The sequence below is a fragment of the Eschscholzia californica genome, unplaced genomic scaffold, assembly GCF_041429995.1.
Source record: "Eschscholzia californica isolate CP2 unplaced genomic scaffold, dmEscCali1.0.p SCAF_3, whole genome shotgun sequence".
NCBI lineage: Eukaryota > Viridiplantae > Streptophyta > Magnoliopsida > Ranunculales > Papaveraceae > Eschscholzia > Eschscholzia californica.
Genome location: NW_028238420.1, coordinates 13,463,376 through 13,484,003, shown reverse-complemented (window position 1 = coordinate 13,484,003; position 20,628 = coordinate 13,463,376). Strand labels below are relative to the sequence as shown.

Below are 20,628 nucleotides of genomic sequence, written 5' to 3'. Positions count from 1 at the left end.
TTTAGATCTGAATTATTAGGTCTGACTTAAACTTTTGACCATTGTACCCCGACCTTATATTTTGGACGAAACAGACTCTTTCTCATTTTTCAACAAAAAAACAATAAAAACCCTAAAACCAATATTAGGGTTTCTATTTCACTTTCTCTCCCCTCCAACCAAAAGCCAGAAACCATCTGCCTCCCTTTCTCTCTAACCTCTTTGCGAATCTCTCTCCCCTCTCTCTCTGAATGAACAATGGACAAGAGTTCTTCTATAAAATTTCTCTCTCTCTCTCTCTCTCTCTCTCTCTCTCTGATTACTGAGTATTGATTACTATCTTTGGTCAAAGTAGGTTTTATCTAATCTGATACAAGCAACCAATTTCCCACCCCTAAATGGTAACTGAAATAAGAAGTGTAAATTTAATGATCAAAGGGAAAAAGATTACCAGTGAAGACAATGAAATCGGGATTTTCTGCAAGGATCATAAGATTGATGAAAGCGGTGGTATTAAGATCAAGATCAGAACACCCTTTGAACTGATTCGGTAATAGTGCATATCTGCAACTTGTAAGATCTTAAGTTCTCCATTTTTACCAAAACGAAGTAGTGATTTTGCATTGACAGTACAAACGAAGTGGAGATTTTGCAAATAAGGGTCTCTTTCTCTGATATTTGGGCTATGGTGGTGCTGGTGGTTTGTTTTGTTGTCTGAAGTGGTGGTGGTGTTGTGATGTGAGATGGAGGTTTTGTGTTCTGGTGGTTATGGTGGTGGTGGTCTGTTTTGTGGTCTGAGGTGGTGGTGGTTTTGTGTTCTGGTGGTGGTTGGTTTTGTGTTCTAGTGGTGGTTCGTTTTGGGACGGTGGTGGTGCTCTTGTTTGGGGTGATGGGTGAAATATTTTAATGAGAGATTTTTCTACATTGAGGGGGTATAAAAGTCATTTGACAATTTTTAGCATTTGAACCCTTATTTCAGACTTGTTTTGAAGTTTGAAATTTGTGGGCTATTTTTCAGCCGAATTCAGACCTTGACCACATTCAGATTGGTTTTCATATTTTCTTAAATTGTAAAACAAACATTTGAAATTTCAGACCTGAAAAACTAAAAAAACAAACAGCACCTAAATTCACATCAATCTAAAATCCAATCTTTGATTATTGGGTTTTCAAAGCCAAAGCACAACCAACTACCTACTTGGTTGTTTTTTTTTGTTGAACAACCTAATTGGTTGTTGTTTATGCACATGTGTAGCTCATCTATCCTGTATTCTTAAAGGGTCGCTCTCAAGGCCTCAAGGCTAGGCCGTCAAATACAAGGAGTATTTTTTTCGTCCCCATTTGGGTTTGGTAAAGAAATTGAAATTTTGTTCTCTTTCTCGCTTTATTTTCCCCGCGCTATTTCTTTTCTTTGATCAGTGGATCCATTGATTCAACCAGCTTCAAACAATTCTAAACGATCAATCAAACAATCCAATGCTATTAACCAATATTTTCTATGGCTACCGCAGGAAACAATAATATCAATGCGAAACTTGTAAGTCATAGTATAATTTAACTAGGGTTTCAGTTTTTGTCACAGGACTTCAATTCTAATCTTCCACTCATCGAATTATAGGTTTTGCTCGGTGATATGGGAGCGGGAAAATCTAGTCTCGTTTTGAGATTCGTAAAGGGACAGTTTCTTGAATTTCAGGTAGTTGGGAAATTTGATAATGAATTCATTCAGATTCAGATTCTGTTTTTTTTGTTGTGGTTCGATGATCTTCGATATGATTATGTTGTTCTACTGGTAGAATCACTCTGATTTTTAGTGTGCATGTTGATAGGAATCAACAATTGGAGCTGCGTTTTTCTCACAGACGTTAGCTGTGAATGACGCAACCGTCATATTGAAGTATATTGAAGAGAAGAAAGATATCCAGAAGATATCTCCCAAGATAGATAGAGATTAATATTATAGCAACTGTAATTATAGTTATTTCCTCTTTGTAATGTTTCCTTATTCATTATTTCTCTACAAACCCTAATGTATACTCTATAAATATGTATCCCATTCAATCAATGAAAGCACCTTTGACAATCATATCTCTTTGTGTCTTCTTTAATTTATTATGGTATTAGAGCACAATCAATATTTCTGGGATTTTATTTGACAAAGATTATTGGTTTCTTCGGCTTTCTTGCTCAACGGATTCTTATTATTTTGCATCATCCCCACAATATCTTCAAAGGTCAGTTATCAATCCATTTTCCTGTTTTTTCCAAAAATTTTCGAATTTTTTTCGTATTTTTTCGAATATTTTTAGGTCAGTAACCAATACTGTTTCGTTCTGGTTCTAATTCACGCACCAGAATAAACATAATCCGGAACTAACTCTGTCTATAAATCGGAACAGAATAAGCCCGGAATAGATATAAAACCGGAACACTTTGACTAGAACCGAGACAAACATAAAACGGAATTGACATAATCTCAACCCGTCACAGACCCGAAAACAAAAATTTCTTTTTGGTTCCCGAATTTTCCGTCATCTTCTCCGACGAGTGAACCTCTAGGGTTCCAAAATTCTCGCCGGACAGACTAGTTTTTTGCCGAACAGACCTACCCTGGTCAGTTCTGACCCATAATCCATTCTTATTGCATCATAGATTGTTGGTTTGATTATCTTTTTTAAGGTTCCATCGACTTTTAAAGAATCTCTTTCTCTCTCTAACAATCCGACGCCATTCGACCTCTGCCCTTGGCCGCGATAGTCCGATTACAATCCCGTGCCTCCGACTAGCTTTTTCCCTAGGTTAATTACGACATACCTATTGGTTTCAAAGAAACCCTAATTTTGGCTGGTTAAACAACCAACCGGAACCCTACTTAGCCGGCGGCAATCATCCCGAGTCAGGTGACGGAGTCAACTCTAATTGACTCCCGTCTTGCCCCATTGACCGGACTTTTCCACCGAACTTTGACTCTGACCAGGTCCATTCGTATTGACCCAGACTTCTGACTTTGACCGACCCAGATATTTGACTTCTTTTTTGTGACATCTCACGTTTGTGACGCTTTCTTTTTTTCCAACAGTACACAACTGTTTGGACTATTTGTGACAGTATACTGTCCTTTTAACTTCCCAACACTTCTGTTGGTGACATTCTGGACTGTCCCCTTTACTTCCAACACTTCCGTTTGGACTATTTTTTTTTGAGACAACATACTGTCCCTTTTATTCCTAGCCAACACTTCTATTAGTTGTGACAATCTGGATTGTCCTTTATAATTTTACTGTGACGCTGCATTCTGAACCGTCACTTCTACATAATATTGTGACGTTGAATTTAAAATAGATTATTTCTTCTATTCTTTACAAAACAATGACTTCTAGACAATCTGCCAACATAAGTGATCTGAACTCGAATTCCGATGACACTCCACCGATGACAGACTCAACTCCTCTCCGACAAATATGTGAGGCTTATTATGTGCATCCTTCGGACAATGCAACTTCTGTTGGTGTTAACCCCGTGCTTACCGGGCTAGACTATGCTGAATGGGCTCACAGTATGCATGATGCTCTTATCATCAAAAATAAGCAAGGTTTTATCGATGGGTCGCTCCCTAAACCGACGGATCCTGCGCAACTTCATGCATGGATCCGTTGTGACACCATGGTGGCTGCTTGGATATCCAATTCTGTCAGCGAGGAAATCCGACGTAGCACGAGACGTTCGGCTTCTGCTTTTGATCTTTGGAAGAATTTGAAGGAGCGTTTTGCTACGTCTAACGCTACCTACATTTATCAACTGAAGAAAAAGATTTCTGCCCTTACTCAGGAGCACCAGACTATTTCAGCTTATTACTCTCAGTTGAAGTCTTATTGGGACGAATTGGATGCTATCATTCCACCCACTTCATGTGCTTGCCCTGTTGGCAAAACAACCATTGAATATCATCTTACCTCGCATACAATTGAGTTTCTCATGGGTCTTCATGCACGTTATTCTGCAACTTGCAATAACATCCTTCTAATGGAACCGTTACCTTCTCTGGCTAAGGTATATAATTTGGTCATTCAAGAAGAGCAGAAAACAAGATCAATGCTCCCTTTGACTTTCACGCTTTCAACGCCAAGATCACGGCCGCTAACAAGCTGAAAGAAAGTGATTTACCTCCCCCGAGAAATAAGCGAATTCGTCCTTATTGTACTAAGTGCAACCTTCATGGACACACTGCTGACACTTGTAACAGAGATGTAATGTGCACTCATTGCAAACGTCTCGGTCACCCTGTTGATCGATGTTATCTTCTCCATGGTCGCCCCCCTCGTCCAGGTGGTGCCCGTAGCACTTCTCAGGGTTCCAGCTCTTCTCCAGCTCCAACTCTTACCAGAGAAGACTATGATCGCATTATGGCAGTTGTCAATGCACAGACTCCTTCCAGTTCTGCTATGATGTCAGGTACTTCCCTGTCTCATCCTTCTGTTTGGATTGTCGATAGTGGTGCTTCAAACCATGTTTGTTTTTCATTAGATGCTTTTAGATCTTATGTTTTAGCACCACCATCTTGTTATGTTCAAATTCCCGATGGAGCGTCTTACTTAGTCAAATATATTGGCAGAGTCACTTTTTCTGACTCTCTCTTTATTGACCAAGTTTATTACATTCCTAATTTCAAATTTAATTTGATGTCTGTAAATCAGACTTGTAAATCTTTGAAATCTGGTGTTTATTTTGATTCAACTCATTGTCTTTTTCAGACGATCTCAAATCATCAGGAGATTGGTCGGGCTGATGCTATTGATGGACTCTACATTCTCCGTAGGACTTTTACTGCACTTGCTTTGAATAAGTCACTCGACGTCTGGCACCGTCGACTTGGACATCCTAATTTAGGCCGTTTACGTTATTTATCAGAACGTTTCCCGTTTATTTCCTTTAATAAGTCGCATGAGTGCGTTGTATGCCCTATGGCAAAACAATCTAAGTTGGTTTTTAATAAAAGTAGTAGTTTTAGTACTTTTGCTTTTCAACTTATTCATGCTGATATTTGGGGACCCTTTCCGGTTTCATCTTTAACCAACAAGCGTTATTTCCTCACACTTGTTGATGACTTCTCCAGATTTACTTGGACATTCCTTATGCAAACCAAGTCTGAGACTAGGACACATTTAAACTTCTTTTTTCAGTTTGTTTCTAAACAATATCATAAGAAGATTAATTCTATATCATCGAGTCCTGAAAATACTTTTTTAAACCCGATTGAGACTTTTCGTTCTGATAATTGAGCCGAGTTCTTATCCAATGATCTCCAAACTTGGTTCCAATCTCATGGAATTCTTCATCAACGAAGTTGCGTCTCCACACCCGAACAAAATGGTGTCGTCGAACGCAAACATCGTCATTTACTCGATGTTGCTCGCGCCTTGCGTTTTCAAGCACATCTCCCTTTACAATTTTGGGGAGAATGTTTAAAAACGGCAACCTATTTAATCAATAGAATGCCAACCCCAGTACTTTCATACAAATCTCCTTATGAAATGCTATACAATTCTCCACCGGACTACTTAGCTCTCCGAGTTTTCGGTTGTCTGTGTTTTGCAACCAATACCAACATCCAACATAAGTTTGATCATCGAGCTAAACCTGGAATCTTTGTTGGTTATCCACCTGGGAAGAAAGGATACACCATCTACGACTTAGAGACGCACAATCTCTATGATTCCCGGAACGTGCGTTTTTTTGAGGATAGGTTTCCTTTTGCTAACCGTCAATCGACACTCCCTGAACTTACCTCATTCACTCCGCTTACATCGGATGCCTATTACTTCAGTCCAATTGACGATACCCACTCACCTCATCCGGACTTGTATAAACTCCCGTCTTTGGTCGATGAACATTCACACTCTTCCACTGACGCGACAACCATCCCACCTATTGTGGTGGAAACTTCATCTTCTGCTACTTCTCCACCAGAGGAATCTCACGAGCTTCCTTCTGACTCTATTATTCTCTCGCAGGGTATTTCCCCTCTGCAAGATGACTCTCCTTCACAAGACTCTTCACTTTTGAATTCTGACACCACCCCGGTTTCAGTTGTTCCTCCCGAAGAATCTTTACCTTCTTCTCGACCAGTACGTACAACGAGACGTCCTGCCCATTTGGCTGACTATCTTTGTTCTTGTACTGCTGCACCCACGACTTCCACCAAATATCCATTAACTGACTATGTCAGTTTTGACAAATTCACCCCTTCCCATCGGGCATTTCTTACTTCCATTGTCAACACCGAAGAGCCCACATCCTATTCCGCCGCCAAAAATTTTCCTGAATGGCGTGCTGCAATGGATAAAGAAATTCAGGCTCTTGAACAAAATCGCACTTGGTCATTAACCCCCTTACCCCCGGGTAAGAAACCAATTGGTTGTAAATGGGTATACAAAATTAAATACCGTTCTGACGGATCAATTGAACGTCATAAAGCACGACTTGTTGCTAAGGGTTATACCCAAGTTGAAGGCATCGACTATCATGATACCTTCGCCCAAGTTGCCAAATTGGTCACTGTTCGTGCACTTCTTTCTGTTGCTGCCATTAAAAATTGGCCCCTCCAACAATTGGATGTGAATAATGCTTTTCTCTAGGGAGATTTGCATGAGGAAGTCTACATGACTATTCCGCCTGGTTTTTCCAAGACTGGTGACCACAAAGTATGTCGTTTGCACAAATCCCTTTACGGTTTAAAACAAGCCTCTCGACAGTGGTTCGCCAAATTTTCTACTGGCTTACAGGCTGAAGGTTTCAAACAATCATCTTCTGATCACTCCTTGTTTTGTTTCTTTGAGGGTCCGACTGCCATTTATGTCTTAGTCTACGTGGATGACATCATCATAACCGGCAATAATGCCTCGGAAATTTCATCTCTTCAACTGCGTCTTGAGAAACGTTTCTCTCTTAAAAACCTTGGACGACTTCAATACTTCCTTGGAATTGAAGTTTCTCGTTCTCCAAAAGGCATTTTACTTTGTCAACGCAAATATACGTTAGACATTCTTCGCGACTCGGGTCTCCTAGGAGCTAAACCAAGTCTTTTCCCAATGGAACAACACTTAAAGTTATTACCTATTGACGGTACGCCATTAGACGATCCGACTTCGTTTCGACGTCTTATTGGTCGGCTTCTCTATGTTACGGTGACTCGCCCTGACATTTCATTTTCTGTGAATTACCTTAGTCAATTCATGCAAAATCCCCACTCCAATCATATGGATGCGGCCACTCGAGTTCTTCGTTATTTGAAAGGCACCATGAATCATGGCCTCCTTCTCTCTTCGTCCAGCACTCTGACAATTTCTGGTTTTACCGACTCTGATTGGGCCAGTTGTCCTATCACCCGTCACTCGACCACCGGCTACTTCACTATGCTTGGTTCAAGTCCGTTGTCTTGGAAGTCCAAGAAACAACCGACTGTTTCCCGATCTTCGGCTGAGGCAGAATATCGGGCTCTCGCTACACTCACTGCGGAACTGCAGTGGCTGAAATATTTGTTTCAGGACCTTCGTGTCTCGATTCCAGAACCCTTTCAGGTCTTCTGTGACAATATGGCGGCTATGCACATTGCTGCCAATCCCGTCTTCCACGAACGCACTAAGCATATCGAAATCGATTGCCATTTCGTTCGGGAGAAAATTGAATCTGGTCTCATTAAGACGACTCACCTTCGCTCCGCCGACCAGCTCGCTGACATCTTTACGAAACCACTTGGTTCTGATCCGTTTCATCGATTACTCTCCAAGTTGGGCTTGATTCAGATTCCTTCCCCTGCTCCAACTTGCGGGGGGGTATTGAAGTATATTGAAGAGAAGAAAGATATCCAGAAGATATCTCCCAAGATAGAAAGAGATTAATATTATAGCAACTGTAATTATAGTTATTTCCTCTTTGTAATGTTTCCTTATTCATTATTTCTCTACAAACCCTAATGTATACTCTATAAATATGTATCCCATTCAATCAATGAAAGCACCTTTGATAATCATATCTCTTTGTGTCTTCTTTAATTTATTACGTCAAGTTTGAGATTTGGGATACGGCTGGGCAGGAGAGGTATCATAGCTTGGCTCCTATGTACTACAGAGGAGCTGCTGCTGCAATTATCTTCTACAACATAAGTAGCACGGTTTGATTTCGCTGTTCTGAATCTTAATTTATTTGATCATTAACATAGCAAAATCCTTCATTTGTTCATTACCTCGAAAAATTTGTTAATTGATAGGTTCGAGCATTACATCAGTTGGTTATTAACGGATTAGATCGTTCTTCTGTTTTCTTTTGAAAATTTAGGAGTCATTTAGGTTCTAGCATTGGGTTTATCATTATCCGATTGTAAACAACGAATATCCTTCCTTAGTTTAGTATATGTAGAAATTTGTAATTTTATTTGATTATTTGAAGGAAGGTTTGAGCATGATAACAAATGGTTATTTACGGTTTGGGTTGTTGTTTTTTGAAAATTTAGGAGTCATTTACACGTGCTAAGAAGTGGGTGCAAGAACTACAAAAACAAGGTATGTCCTCATATTCATTTGTTTGATGCATTATAAAATCAGATGAGGGTAGAAACAACTCTTCAATCCTTATTTGTTTCCATAATCATGACTCAAATTCTCCAGTGTTATTTGTTGTATAATTGGTTTGTTTCAGGTAATCCTAACATGGTCATGGCACTTGCCGGTAATAAAGCTGACTTAGAAGATAAAAGAAAGGTGACTTCAGAGGTGAGTGTAGATGTGTAGTTTCCCCAGTTCGTTTGGATTTTTTACTGTTTGAAGTCAAGGTCTAGATGTTTTATAATTCCTTATGATAAGAAAACATATTGTGCTACTGAATCAATTTCATATTGGGCATGAAAACTTCATTTCCTCATCAGAAATTCGATATGATGTTTTTTGGGGCAAAAATAAACACTAAGACCAATATTCAGATGATTAAGCAGACTATATAGTATGTACAGGTGGTGTCCGATGTTTAAATAGGCGCATAAGATGTGCTTGCCTTGAGGCAAAATATAGGTGTACCTCATCAGAACCACACCTCTATGTAGTTCACGGGTATAGATTCAGCAACAGTTAGTTCTTCCTTTTAAGTGATGATCCAGTGAAGTGACAACACTTGTTCTCCTTTTAAGTGAGAAGTGCAATTTTGTGGTTCTTTCCTCTCTCTTTCTTTAATTTGTTGGGAGAGGTAGAATAAACGATATCATCGAGGTAACTCGGACGGTGGCGATTACGGTGTGGTCCGGTCGGGACATGGGTGCTTGTAGAGGATGAGTTAGACGTGGTAGTTGGATCTGAAGAAGGTAAGGGTTATGTAGAACAACACGAAGGAACCAGAAGATGGTTTCCTGGAGGCACCGCAAAGGACGTGTTAGTGGGAGCAAGGGGTGCCTGTAAGATAGGATTAGACGCAGAGGGAGTTTCGGGAGGCACCGTTATTGCGTCAACCAAACCATTGGTTGAGGAGATGTTGGGAGCCGGAGGCACTGTTGTAACCGGAAAAGAATTTGACTTTGTCGGAAATGTAAAAGTTCCGTCATAAGAAATCGATATGGAAGGGACTTGTTGGGATTCGGTTGGAATGGGAGGAGGACCCAACGGAAAGTTTGTTTTCATGGAAAGTGACATCTCTTGGGTTGTGTTTGATATCAGGGAAATAATTCCATGGAAATAAAAGAATTCCATGAAAAGTCTTCCACAGAATTTATTCCATGGAAATAAGAGTTCTTTCGTTTGATAGTCATTTATTATTTCGTAGAATTATGAACTCTATTATTTGGTTGACAACTAACTTCTACGAATATAATATTCAATGAAGAGTTTTTAGTTAATCTTCATGTAGTCAAATGACATTTTTTCTTTCATGTTACCAAAATTACATTTTCGTCCTTATGCTATCTAAATTACATTTTTACTCTTATGTTTTCATAATTATATTTTCGCCCCTATGTTCTAAAATTATTTAACCTTTAGTCATTTCAATGTAAAAGTGTAGACATGCCATTTTTACAAGACAAAGGTAAGAATGTCATTCAAACCACATAAGGGTAAAAATGTTTTTATGATTTATACGAAGGTAAAAATGTCATTTTGACAACATAAAGGTAAGATGTCAATTTGATATTAAATAGGGTAAAAATGTAATTTTGGCTATATGAAGTCAAAATGCCATTTTAACAACTTTGTAAACATGTCATTTGGTAAGAAGGGCAAAAATGTCGTATAGTAAAAGTTTATTTTGTTAATTTTATGGGTAAAATGTCTTTAGAACATATATGGAGATAAATATTAGGTCTCAAGTATCCGAATATATTAAAATATTTTTATTTTGATTTTTGACTTTCCACGGAAATCAATTCTTAGGGTGGAGCAAGGAATTAAAAGTGGGTTATTTCATGAAAATAGATTCCCTAGGGAATTAAAGTCATGGAATTATACTTCGTATCAAACAGTGGAAATACCTGGAAATTCATTTACTTGGATCTGTATGGATCTTAACATTACATTGTCTGTGTTCCCAGGGTTGTTTTACTTGGATTAAGTTCAACGTTTAGGGCTAAGGTAAGTAAAGGCCAATAACTGTTTACTTAAACTAACAGTATATTAACTCGTACAGGTAATTTATCTGGTATATCAATACGTTTAATTCCCACAATCACATGTTTGGAATTCTACCAAGATGTTTGAGGGAGGAGGAGAGTGAGGAGGTGAAGAGAGAGAAATAATGGTGGCTATAGTAGTCGAAGGTGGTGACAGAAGAGAAGAAGAAACATTCGAAAAAAAAATTAAAAGTTGTCGGCAATGAGTCGTTTGTCGGTGACTACTACCAAAATAAAGAAAAAAAATTTTTGACAAAAAATTGTAATGTTCTCAAAGAGTTGGCCTAATTATAGCTAATGAAACATAAATTGAAATAAAGAAGTATACAAACACCTTTTGTGGTTTTTGGGAACCCCCTACTGAAGGTGTAGCAAAGATTAATGTGGACGGAGCTTGGTCAAATTCAAGAGGCGGGGCAGCAGCAGTGATTAGAAATCATGAGGGACAGTTTATTGCTGCTGCAACCAACATCTTTCCAGCAAATAGTCTAATTGAAGCTGAAGCTAAATCGATGCTTTTGGGCATTGAACTAGCGAGACGTTTGAACGCAAGAAAGTGTATCTTCGAGGGAGACGCACAAAATGTTATCAAGGCTTGCACCTCACCAATTGAAGAATCACCATGGAGAATTAGAAGTATCGTCGCAGAAATCTTTGACAGTCTACACAATTTCGAAGAATTCAGATTCAAATTTACGCAAAGAGAAACCAATTTTGTGGCTCATAATCTCGTTACATATGCAATGGATAATCGAGTTGTAAACACTTGGATAGGCCAAGTACCACCTACATGTATCAGTGAATCTATCTTGTTTGATAGTCTTCACATTACTTCTTTGATTCTTAATGAATGATAGGCTGAAGCCTCTTTTCATCAAAAAAAAAAAAACCTTTTGTGGGCAATCACTTGTTTCCCAAACTACCAAAACAAAATAATAAATCTTCAAAAACTAACTTTTTAGTTGAAACCTTTAAAAACTAACTTGAAACTAAAACAACCTCACTTAAAATAGTATCATTTTTCTAAAATCATTGGGTTCCTATAACTTAATCAGGCATGAAATAAGAAATTAACCTCACTTAAAATAGTACTAGTTTTCTAAAATCATTGGGTTCTTCTTAAAACTTAATCCCTGAAGTAAGAAATTAACTACCTCCAAGCGAGAAAATGAAAACAAAAACTTAGTTAATTAGATTTTACTACATTAGCCTCGTTACACTAAAAAAATATCCAAACTATTTGAAATGGAAAATTTGGTCATAACTCTCCTTTAATTTTTTGTTATTCATAAAAGATCACTCAGTTTTTTCTTGTCGTTAGTTTCCTAAATATTTCGTAATTTACAAATAATAGTAAAAGATTTGCAACTGATTGCAAAAGAGTTGCAACTAGTTGGGAAAAAGTTGCAACTAGTTTGGAAAGAGTTGCAACTGCTTGCAAACAAGTTGAATAACTTACAAAAAGGTCGAAGAAATATATAGTTCTTAACCAAATAAATTACAAATATTTGGTTTTTAACCAAACAAAATACAAATATTAAGGATTTAACGAAACAAAATGTAATTTATCTTTTTAACTGTAATTAATAACGAAAAACAAAATAAAATACGAAAAACAATATTTCCGCAAGTGACAATACTCCCACCTCATTGTTCACGCTTACCAAACGGTCCCTATTGAGGTGACAACTGTAATTAATTGAATTTGTAGCGACATCTATTTCGATTCCAAATTTAGAAACATTTCTGTACACAAATTTAGAAACTAATCCAAAATAACCGTTGATAGAAGTTTGAAATTTACTCAGGAAAATAACATTATAAAAACTTATCTTCCCTCACTAATTCAAGAAAACAAAAAATAAATATGAAAAATCAGGAAATTGAGAAGATCACTTATGAAGTTTTGAAGATGAAACACATTCTTTCAGAAAAATATTCTGAATCAAGGGTTTTGAATTCACTAGAAACTCTTCAACTACTTCCTATTACTTTTGAAATCCTTCAAGTAAGTCTCATATAATTCTTTTTCTAAATTATTTGTGTTTTTTCAGTTTGGGTATTTCACATTATCACTAGTTAATCTAGAGAGAGATAATCATGTTATTTATCTGGTTTTGTCGTTGTTGTTTAGAAATTAGGGTTTTAGGTTTACGGGTCGTGGGTTAAGGTTTTAGGGTTTTGACAACAACCCTTCGTTTCATCGTTGTTGTTTAGAAGTTAGGGTTTCAGGTTTACGGTTTAGGGTCGTGGGTTAAGGTTCTAGGGTTTTCACAAAACCCCTTCTTTTTCTTCATTGTTGTTGACTGTTGCTTCGAAGTTAGGGTTTTAGGTTTAAGGTCGTGGGTTAAGGTTTTTTGGGTTTTGACAACAACCCTTTGTGTTTTTTCATCGTTGTTGTTTAGATTCTTTAGAAGTTAGGGTGATGGGTTATTAGGTTTTGACAAAAACCCTTCCTTTTTTTCATCCTTTCTAAGAACTAATTAAAGATTAGTAACTAATAATGGTGGTTTAATCATTTTACAGGCTACCCAAATTGGAAAAACTATCAATGAAATAAAGAGGAAATCAGAGTCCACTAAGATCCGGCAACTAGCCCGAACTCTAATCAGGTAATTAACAAAGTACATTATTTCTTGATATAATTAATACTTTCATCATTAATCAATTATGGTAATTAAACATTGGTTGTATTGATTTTTAATTGCAGTAAATGGAGAAATGTGGTGGATGAGTGGATTGAGAAAGATAAGACTAGTACTACTGATGATGTTGCTACTCAGAATTTGATCAACAAAGATGAAAACCTAAGTTTTAATCATGAAAAGCAAGAAGATGAGAAAATGGTGGGAGATAAAAATTCAGGTGGTGCTTATACCATCTTGAGTGATACACTCACTCCTGAAGAAGGGGTAAGTCTCTCTTGCTCTGTGAGTGTGTGTACTTATAATGTTTATGTTTAACTTGTAGAATATATGTTTTGATGTTTAAATAATTTCTCAATTTATATGTGCAGAGAGTGGTTGTGATGAAATGCCCGGATAACGTCACCTATCGCATGAAATTCAGATTTAGACTAAAGAAACCGCCCCAAGATGAACCAGCAGAAACACAAGCTGCAAACGTATTGAAGATGGAGGAGAAACAGGACAAGTTGTTGGTGGTCTCGAACGAAAATAAAGATCAAGTTCAAAAGGACGATGGGTTTACATTCGGAGCAAAACTCGAAGCTAGCAAGAGAAAACTTCATGATGGGTATGAAGCAGCAGAAACAAAAACTGCAAACATATTGAAGATGGAGCAGAAACATGACAAGTTGTTGGTGGTCTCGAACGACAATAAAGATCAAGTTCAAAAGGACGATGTGTTTACATTCCGAGCAAAACTCGAAGCTAGCAAGAGAAAACTTCATGACGGATATGAAAGAATAGAGAAAGGTTTGTAATCCTTATCTTCAACGATTTCGATTCATTCAATTTCAGTTAGCTTGAAATGGTATTCAAGTTGTTTATTGTCTTTCATGTTTGATTTATTAATCATAGTTTTTTTTTATGTGCAGCCAAAAAACAGAGAACCATAAAGATGATTGACTTTAAAAATCTACCACAAAACAGAGCTGCAAATAGATGTCAAACTAAAATGAAGACCCAAAATTTGCGCCAACGTATAATGAGAACAGGTACAAGTTGGGCCACAAGACCTACATATTGTATTTGAAGACGACAAAGAGCACAAGTACAAGTTCTCAGGAAAAAGTCGGCTGTCTGAAACTATATAAACAATCGTGATGTAATTAGGTAAATTGGAAAAAGAATTACGTTATGCTTGATCCCTTGTCTATTTTGTGGGTACGTAGGCAGCGGCACAATGGCATGTCATTGTGTTGTTCAGCATAATTATGTAACAAAAAATATTCATTCATTCATTCATTCTATATTTATCCCATGTTTTCGCAATGGTCAGATCACCGTCTTTTAGCTGTTTCTTCAATCATTGTATAATTTTTCGTACATAAAACAGTATGATTTGTCATGGAGGATATAGTTCAGGTCCGATCATCGGAGTAGAATATTTCCAGGATGTGACTGAACAAAGAAACAATATATAACATTATTCTATTGTTGTAGCTAGGTTTACAGTGACATAGTATGTCATGAGCACATGTATATAGTACACTATCTCCCTCTCTCTCAACTAATTAGAAATTGAAAACATACAAGAATATGACTACATGTATTTCTGATTACTTCACAAGAATTCATTGTATCCCAAGTGTTTGGATTCTTCGAATCAATGACAAAGAAGAAGTATTCCTTCTTTGCCATTCTTCCAAGTTTTCATTTCCTTTATGTTTCTTTAACCAAGTCTCATTGCCATCTAGTATATTTACTATTTGTCTCATATTTGGCCTCAAATTTGGGTCTGATTGTGTACAAGCCCTTCCCAATCTCATCAGCCTTACCATCTCTTTCTTATCATACTTCCCATCTAACCTCAAATCTACTAGTTCAAGCAATGATCTTTGCTGGTTTTCGAATTCGTGAACTTTCTTGATTAGAAGCACCTCAGGGCGTCGAAAATCAACTGCCATTCGACCCGTAACCACCTCAAGCACTACTACTCCGAAGCTATAAACATCAGCCGAAGTTTTAGCTTCACCTGATTCGATATATTCTGGTGACATATAGCCAAAAATCCCTTGGACTGATTTATTCGGATTAGGAACTTCGATATGAGGATTGTTCTGCTCATTTCTGGTCAGGAATTCAGCTATGGTGAAGCAACTTAAACGTGGGTCATTCTCGAGGTTGAGAATGATAGCCGAAGAAGTAATATTCTTATGAATAACTTGCTCATCCCATTCTTCGTGTAGATAAACAATGGCTGATGCTAGTCTTTTAATAATTTTGTATCTATGGTGCCATTCTAAGACCATAGTTCTATTCTCTTGGTGATGATCGAAAAGAATAAGACTAAGAAGTCGACAAGCCGAGTAATCATAAACAACAAGAACCTCTCCTTGTTCAGTGCACCATCCATGGAGCTGAACTAAGTTTCTATGTCTAAGCTTGGTAAGATTTCGAAACTCATCAGTGAACCGAGCCACAAGTGCATGACATGTCTTCATTCTGAGCCGTTTTACCAAGACATGGTGACGATTATTAAGGTAGTCATGGTAAGCCGTACCAAAATCCATCTCTGCAACTCTTCGATCTTCTGAAAAATTATTTGTAGCAGACGCAATTTCTTTGTACGATATTTCTTGTGGTGTATCAACCGACAGGAAACTTTTCGTGTGTATGAAGTTGCTTTTCCTGGATCTACTGGTATTACTTTCACCATTTTCAGCAGTAATATATGTTGGAATCGGAGCCGATTTTGGATCGGTTAAAGTCGTCAAACTCAGAAACGAAGCACGCCATTGCGTTCATCTCGTCGAGCTCTTAAGTTTAGACTCAAGAATCACTCAAATCCGATTCCGGATGAATGAGATATTCAAGTCTGAAGTTTGGACGGAAAATGGTTAAGTTAGGGACCAAAAGGCAATACGGAAAAGTTTGTCTGGGGGCTATTCTCGCAAAGGGAACACGCCCAGATCTGACGGTTGGCGTTCCCTCCGCGCAAATGCGCAAGATCCAACGGATCTGGTTAAGTCCGTGTTGGGCACGGAGTGGGACATCTCCCAAACCTCAATCCAACGGTTATTTTCCTTCAGATGTCGGGCTAGTTTCGGGATATCTCTTGTGATCTAACGGAGGGCATTTTCTCCGCGCTTTTGAGCGAGATCTGACGGCCCAAATCCCAGCCGACACGTCTGTTGCTAAAGAAGTGACCCGTCACTTTACTTTCCAACAGATGCGTCCCTAAATCCCAACAGAAGTGTCCCTTATGAATGCATCTATTCGAAACCTATTTATAGGACCCAAATCAACTCCAAATTTAAATCCGTTTTTTCCAGAGTGTCAAGCATTGTTAGAAGATCATATTAGAGTATCTAAGAGAAATATTTAGCAGAGTTTTCAAGGAGTTTCATAAGCAAGAAGTTTGGTCCATTTGCATTAAGTCAGAGGTTAGTATACTTTCAAGTTCGACTGCTTTCTGATTCGAAGTACCATTGAATCGAAAGGTTAATCGTTGTATCCTGGAAGACAAACGCCAGTAACTGTTTGGTACTATACAGGGCGTCAATTGTCTTAAGGAAAGAGGAATACCTCGCCTCGATTAAAAAATTATTCTTCTTCTTATCTTCCGATTTTTCTTTTTCTTTTTAGTCTATCTGATTTCTTAATCAAAGACACTCTGATTTTCCAAATCAGAAGTGTGTTGATTTTTTAAAGTAATAAATCAGTAAACACAGAAGGATACAATTCCTCTTTCCGATCTTAAATCGATAGTGAGATTCGACTACGAATCATTTGTTCTGGATAACAGACATTATCGGTTAGAAATACGAAAGATATTGAGTTGTTCTATTCCTTAGTTTTTCTCCATTAATTTGGAAAGAAAGTGTTTTTGATTGATTTACAAATAAAATCAAAGTAGTAACCAGTTTCACCAGTGATTCGGTTATAGACACGCTGAGTCAACTCGTTGAATCGGTACACCGAAACCAACAATATATACGGTATTACCTTCTATGGCTGTGGTATATAGAGATGAATTTGATTTAGTTGTCGTCATTGTTGTTCTTGTTGTTGCAGAAGAAGATAAGGAGATGTAAAAAGGGTGTGAATGGAAAGATGGAAGAGCGGGTAATTGCCCGATATTATCACCGGAAAGTACTTCCACCGACCATTTCATGGTGGGTCGAGAATTTGGATCATTTAGTGAACACAACAAGCCAAGGTGAATAAGACGATTCATATCAAAAGCCTCGTAACAACCTTCTAAAAGCCGACGATCTATTGCTTTTAAACACATCCTTTCATCATAAAGCTGCCGGATCCAATCAAGCAAAACGATTTGTTCATCTGGGTATGCAAGATCAACTGCTCGACGTCCTGAGACTACCTCCCAAAAACAACTATACCGAAGCTAAAAAACGTCTGATTTTGCTGTTGTCATATTATTCCTCTGAAAGCTCTCAGGAGACAGGTACCCAATCATTCCACCAATTCTAGTCGTTTCTACTAATCGAAATTGTTCATCTTTATTTCTGAAAGATAATGGAGAAAACACTGTCGAAACTTGTAGTTCATGGTCTAGCCAACGCGCCAAACCAAGGTCACCGAGTCGAGCGTTATAATGAGAACCAAGCATAACATTACTTGTCTTGACATCTCGGTGAATGATCTGAGTTTCCAACTGCTCATGAATATAGTACAGGGCTGCTGCTAAACCAGATACAATTTTCAATCTACTTCCCCAGTTTAGTGTTATAGTTTCAAATTTCTCTTGTTGTTTAAAGAGTACCCGATCTAAGCTTCGATTAGGCATATAATCATAAACTAATAGTAACTGATCTTCATTAATACACCAACCTCTTAACTTGACAAGATTTCGATGACGAAGTTGAGCAACTGCCATTAATTCAGCAGCAAATGTCTTTTCAAATCTTTCTCCTTTCTCTGCAACACAATTTACTACAAAAATAGTTCCATCACTAGGTAAAACTGCTCAACTCGACCGAATCCTCCGCTTCCAAGAATTTCATCTTCACTAAATCCATTAGTACCAATATAAAGCTCAGAATAGCTAAAAATCCTTGGGTTATTATTAGACAGCTTCTCTGACAATAGAACTCCTAGTATGTCTTGGTAAAATTCAGAACTTAAGTGTTCTTTTAGCTGACAAAATCCAACCCATTTATGGTTATAAAACTTGTGTAATGAGTTCCGAAAGAAAGTGAGAAATCGTTGGTATAGATGGGTTTTGGTATGTTCTTCCATATGTTTATCTATGGGTAAGATCAATAAAAAACAATTCATAAGCTGCATATCATCAAGAGGGAGAGACAGAGAGAGAAAGGTTAATGGGTAGTAGTGGTATAGGGTTCAAAGAAGGTATGATTATAGTGTTAATGTAGTAATGGACTTATTCAATATTTGGTTGAGGGTATTTGTTGGCCGGAAAGTTCTTTAATTTGATGAAAGGAGAAGAAATAAAAGACAAGGAAGAAGGTTAAACAATTGCTTGGTGGATATTAGTTCTTAGTCTTTCAACAAAAAAAAAGATATCAGTTCTAATCTTCTAGAAAGATGAAAGTTCTATCTAAAAACTTAAAATGTTATAAGTAGTTGAATTTGTTGTTCATAATGGTGTTTAGACAGCTATTTTTCACATGGAGGGTGAGCAATCACATGAAAGACTTTGATAGGATTTGTTTGGAAAAAAAACCATATATATTAGGATTTACGATATCAAAACTGATAGGTGCATGAAAAAGTGGATCGAAATTCAAGGTAGACGGCAGGATTTCGCCCAATCAAGGCAGATCTTGTTGAACACGTGTGGAATACGAGAGCTAACAACAACGAATAGATTATTTTAAGAATTTTTGGGCTTATAGTCCAAAAAACGGGTCATAATAGTAGATATAATACTCTCTAATCCTATAAAGGGTTTTAAAACAAAAAAATAATATAAATGGATATTTAGTCCATTTGGTCTCATCTAGAGAGAAAACACAAATCTCTAGAATAAATATTATTTCATAATCCCTAATCTAACCTTTCCATATTTTATAACTGATTTATCTTCGAAATCTATGCATATCTTTTTCCATATTTATCTCCCATATTTCTCTCCAATCATGTTTCTATTCAAAGTAAGGATATCTTCATTATTATCTCCCATATTTCTCTCAAATCATGTTTCTATTCAAAGTAAGGATATCTTCATTATTTTCAGTAACGGAAACTCTTTATTTGATCTCTCTAAAACCGATTTAGTTGACAAACCTCCATTAAATTCAGAAAATCTTCTTCTCCTACATTATATTGCTGTCCAAATTCATCATTTATCAGGTTTAATACTTTCGAAATCTTTATAAACACCATTGTTAATATCTAATATTTCTTCTTATAACTAAAACCCTAATTATTTCGCTCTATTATAAAACGTATCAGATTTATGATACATATCTATAAGATCTGTTTACTAATTCATTAACTTCGAATGTATGATGTTTATTTTCTCTCTCTAAAATTTTCATAACTGTTTAAGATCTTTATGTTTATTCTTTATTCAATGATTCATAACTAAAACCCTAAAATTTTCATAACTGTTTAAGATCTTTATGTTTATTCCTTATTCAATGATTCCTTCAAAGTTAGTATGTTATGTTTGCATCCAGTGATAATATCATATTTCTTTAGATCTATGTTTAATCTTTTGTTGTTTCTGATATTTCGTGAGATCAGATTATCAATCATCAATCGAATGTTTGATGTTTATTTTCGTTCTCTCTCTTAAAATTTCATTTATGTTTTTGATCTTGATGTTTAATCCTTCAACTCGAGTTTGACATTATTGCAATCAATCATCATAGCAGATATCTTTAGATTTGTAGTTTAAGCTTATTGATATTCTCATTTTTTTTTCTTCAGATTTGGTTTTCAATCCGTACGGATTTATGAAACATTTGTTCTTTCGTGCGGTTACTCATAACAGAATTTACAGTACATGTACTTTATCGTAAATTACCACAATTTATTGTAAATTGTGGGTAATTTATAGAACATTACCCGTGCTTTAACACCAAAACAGTACTCATTTCATTAGTAGAAATACTGCGCTTTACTATCAAATCTCGTGTACTTTGCAATAAAAGTATATATAATTTACTTATATCTTCATGTTCTTACCATTATGTATATAATTTACGTATAAGTGCACATAAATTGTGTATTATTTATTTACCATTACGTGTACTTTTCACCCAAAACGGTAGCCTTGATAAGTTTACCAAACTACTCAAAACCTTCAAATGTTATCAAAATTTGACAAACATTATATATAATTTACGAAACTGTACATGTAGTTCATAATACAATATATGATTA

At 36.8% G+C, this 20,628-nt stretch overlaps 2 protein-coding genes and 1 pseudogene across 2 annotated transcripts; 2 read left to right on the top strand and 1 right to left on the bottom strand.

The window, feature by feature from the left end:
• The first annotated feature begins 1,393 nt into the window (after positions 1 to 1,393).
• On the top strand, positions 1,394 to 9,671 carry LOC147548538 (ras-related protein RHN1-like). The gene is made up of 6 exons (XM_086667649.1): positions 1,394 to 1,516; positions 1,598 to 1,675; positions 1,809 to 1,864; positions 8,038 to 8,149; positions 8,489 to 8,537; positions 8,674 to 9,671. Exons 1-6 carry the CDS (start codon positions 1,478 to 1,480, stop codon positions 8,763 to 8,765), a joined length of 426 nt encoding a protein of 141 aa, XP_086523775.1. The 5' UTR covers positions 1,394 to 1,477; the 3' UTR covers positions 8,766 to 9,671.
• A 2,820-nt stretch (positions 9,672 to 12,491) lies between these two features.
• Positions 12,492 to 14,625, top strand: LOC147548537 (uncharacterized). Its single transcript, XM_086668070.1, has 6 exons — positions 12,492 to 12,632; positions 13,151 to 13,236; positions 13,335 to 13,536; positions 13,641 to 14,061; positions 14,184 to 14,303; positions 14,588 to 14,625. The coding sequence occupies exons 1-6, from the start codon at positions 12,492 to 12,494 to the stop codon at positions 14,623 to 14,625; spliced, it is 1,008 nt and encodes a 335-aa protein (XP_086524196.1).
• An 81-nt stretch (positions 14,626 to 14,706) lies between these two features.
• Positions 14,707 to 18,585, bottom strand: LOC147548536 (receptor like protein kinase S.2-like; annotated as a pseudogene).
• Between the last annotated feature and the right edge of the window lie 2,043 nt (positions 18,586 to 20,628).

Excerpts from the sequence above, each read along its gene's own strand:
- LOC147548537 (XM_086668070.1), top strand. The coding sequence starts at position 12,492 with ATGAAAAATCAGGAAATTGAGAAGATCACTTATGAAGTTTTGAAGATG. Across the intron at positions 12,633-13,150 it reads TTACTTTTGAAATCCTTCAA|GCTACCCAAATTGGAAAAAC; the intron begins GTAAGTCTCATA and ends ATCATTTTACAG. Across the intron at positions 14,062-14,183 it reads ATATGAAAGAATAGAGAAAG|CCAAAAAACAGAGAACCATA; the intron begins GTTTGTAATCCT and ends TTTTATGTGCAG.
- LOC147548538 (XM_086667649.1), top strand. The coding sequence starts at position 1,478 with ATGGCTACCGCAGGAAACAATAATATCAATGCGAAACTT. Across the intron at positions 1,676-1,808 it reads GACAGTTTCTTGAATTTCAG|GAATCAACAATTGGAGCTGC; the intron begins GTAGTTGGGAAA and ends GCATGTTGATAG. Across the intron at positions 1,865-8,037 it reads TTAGCTGTGAATGACGCAAC|CGTCAAGTTTGAGATTTGGG; the intron begins CGTCATATTGAA and ends TTTAATTTATTA.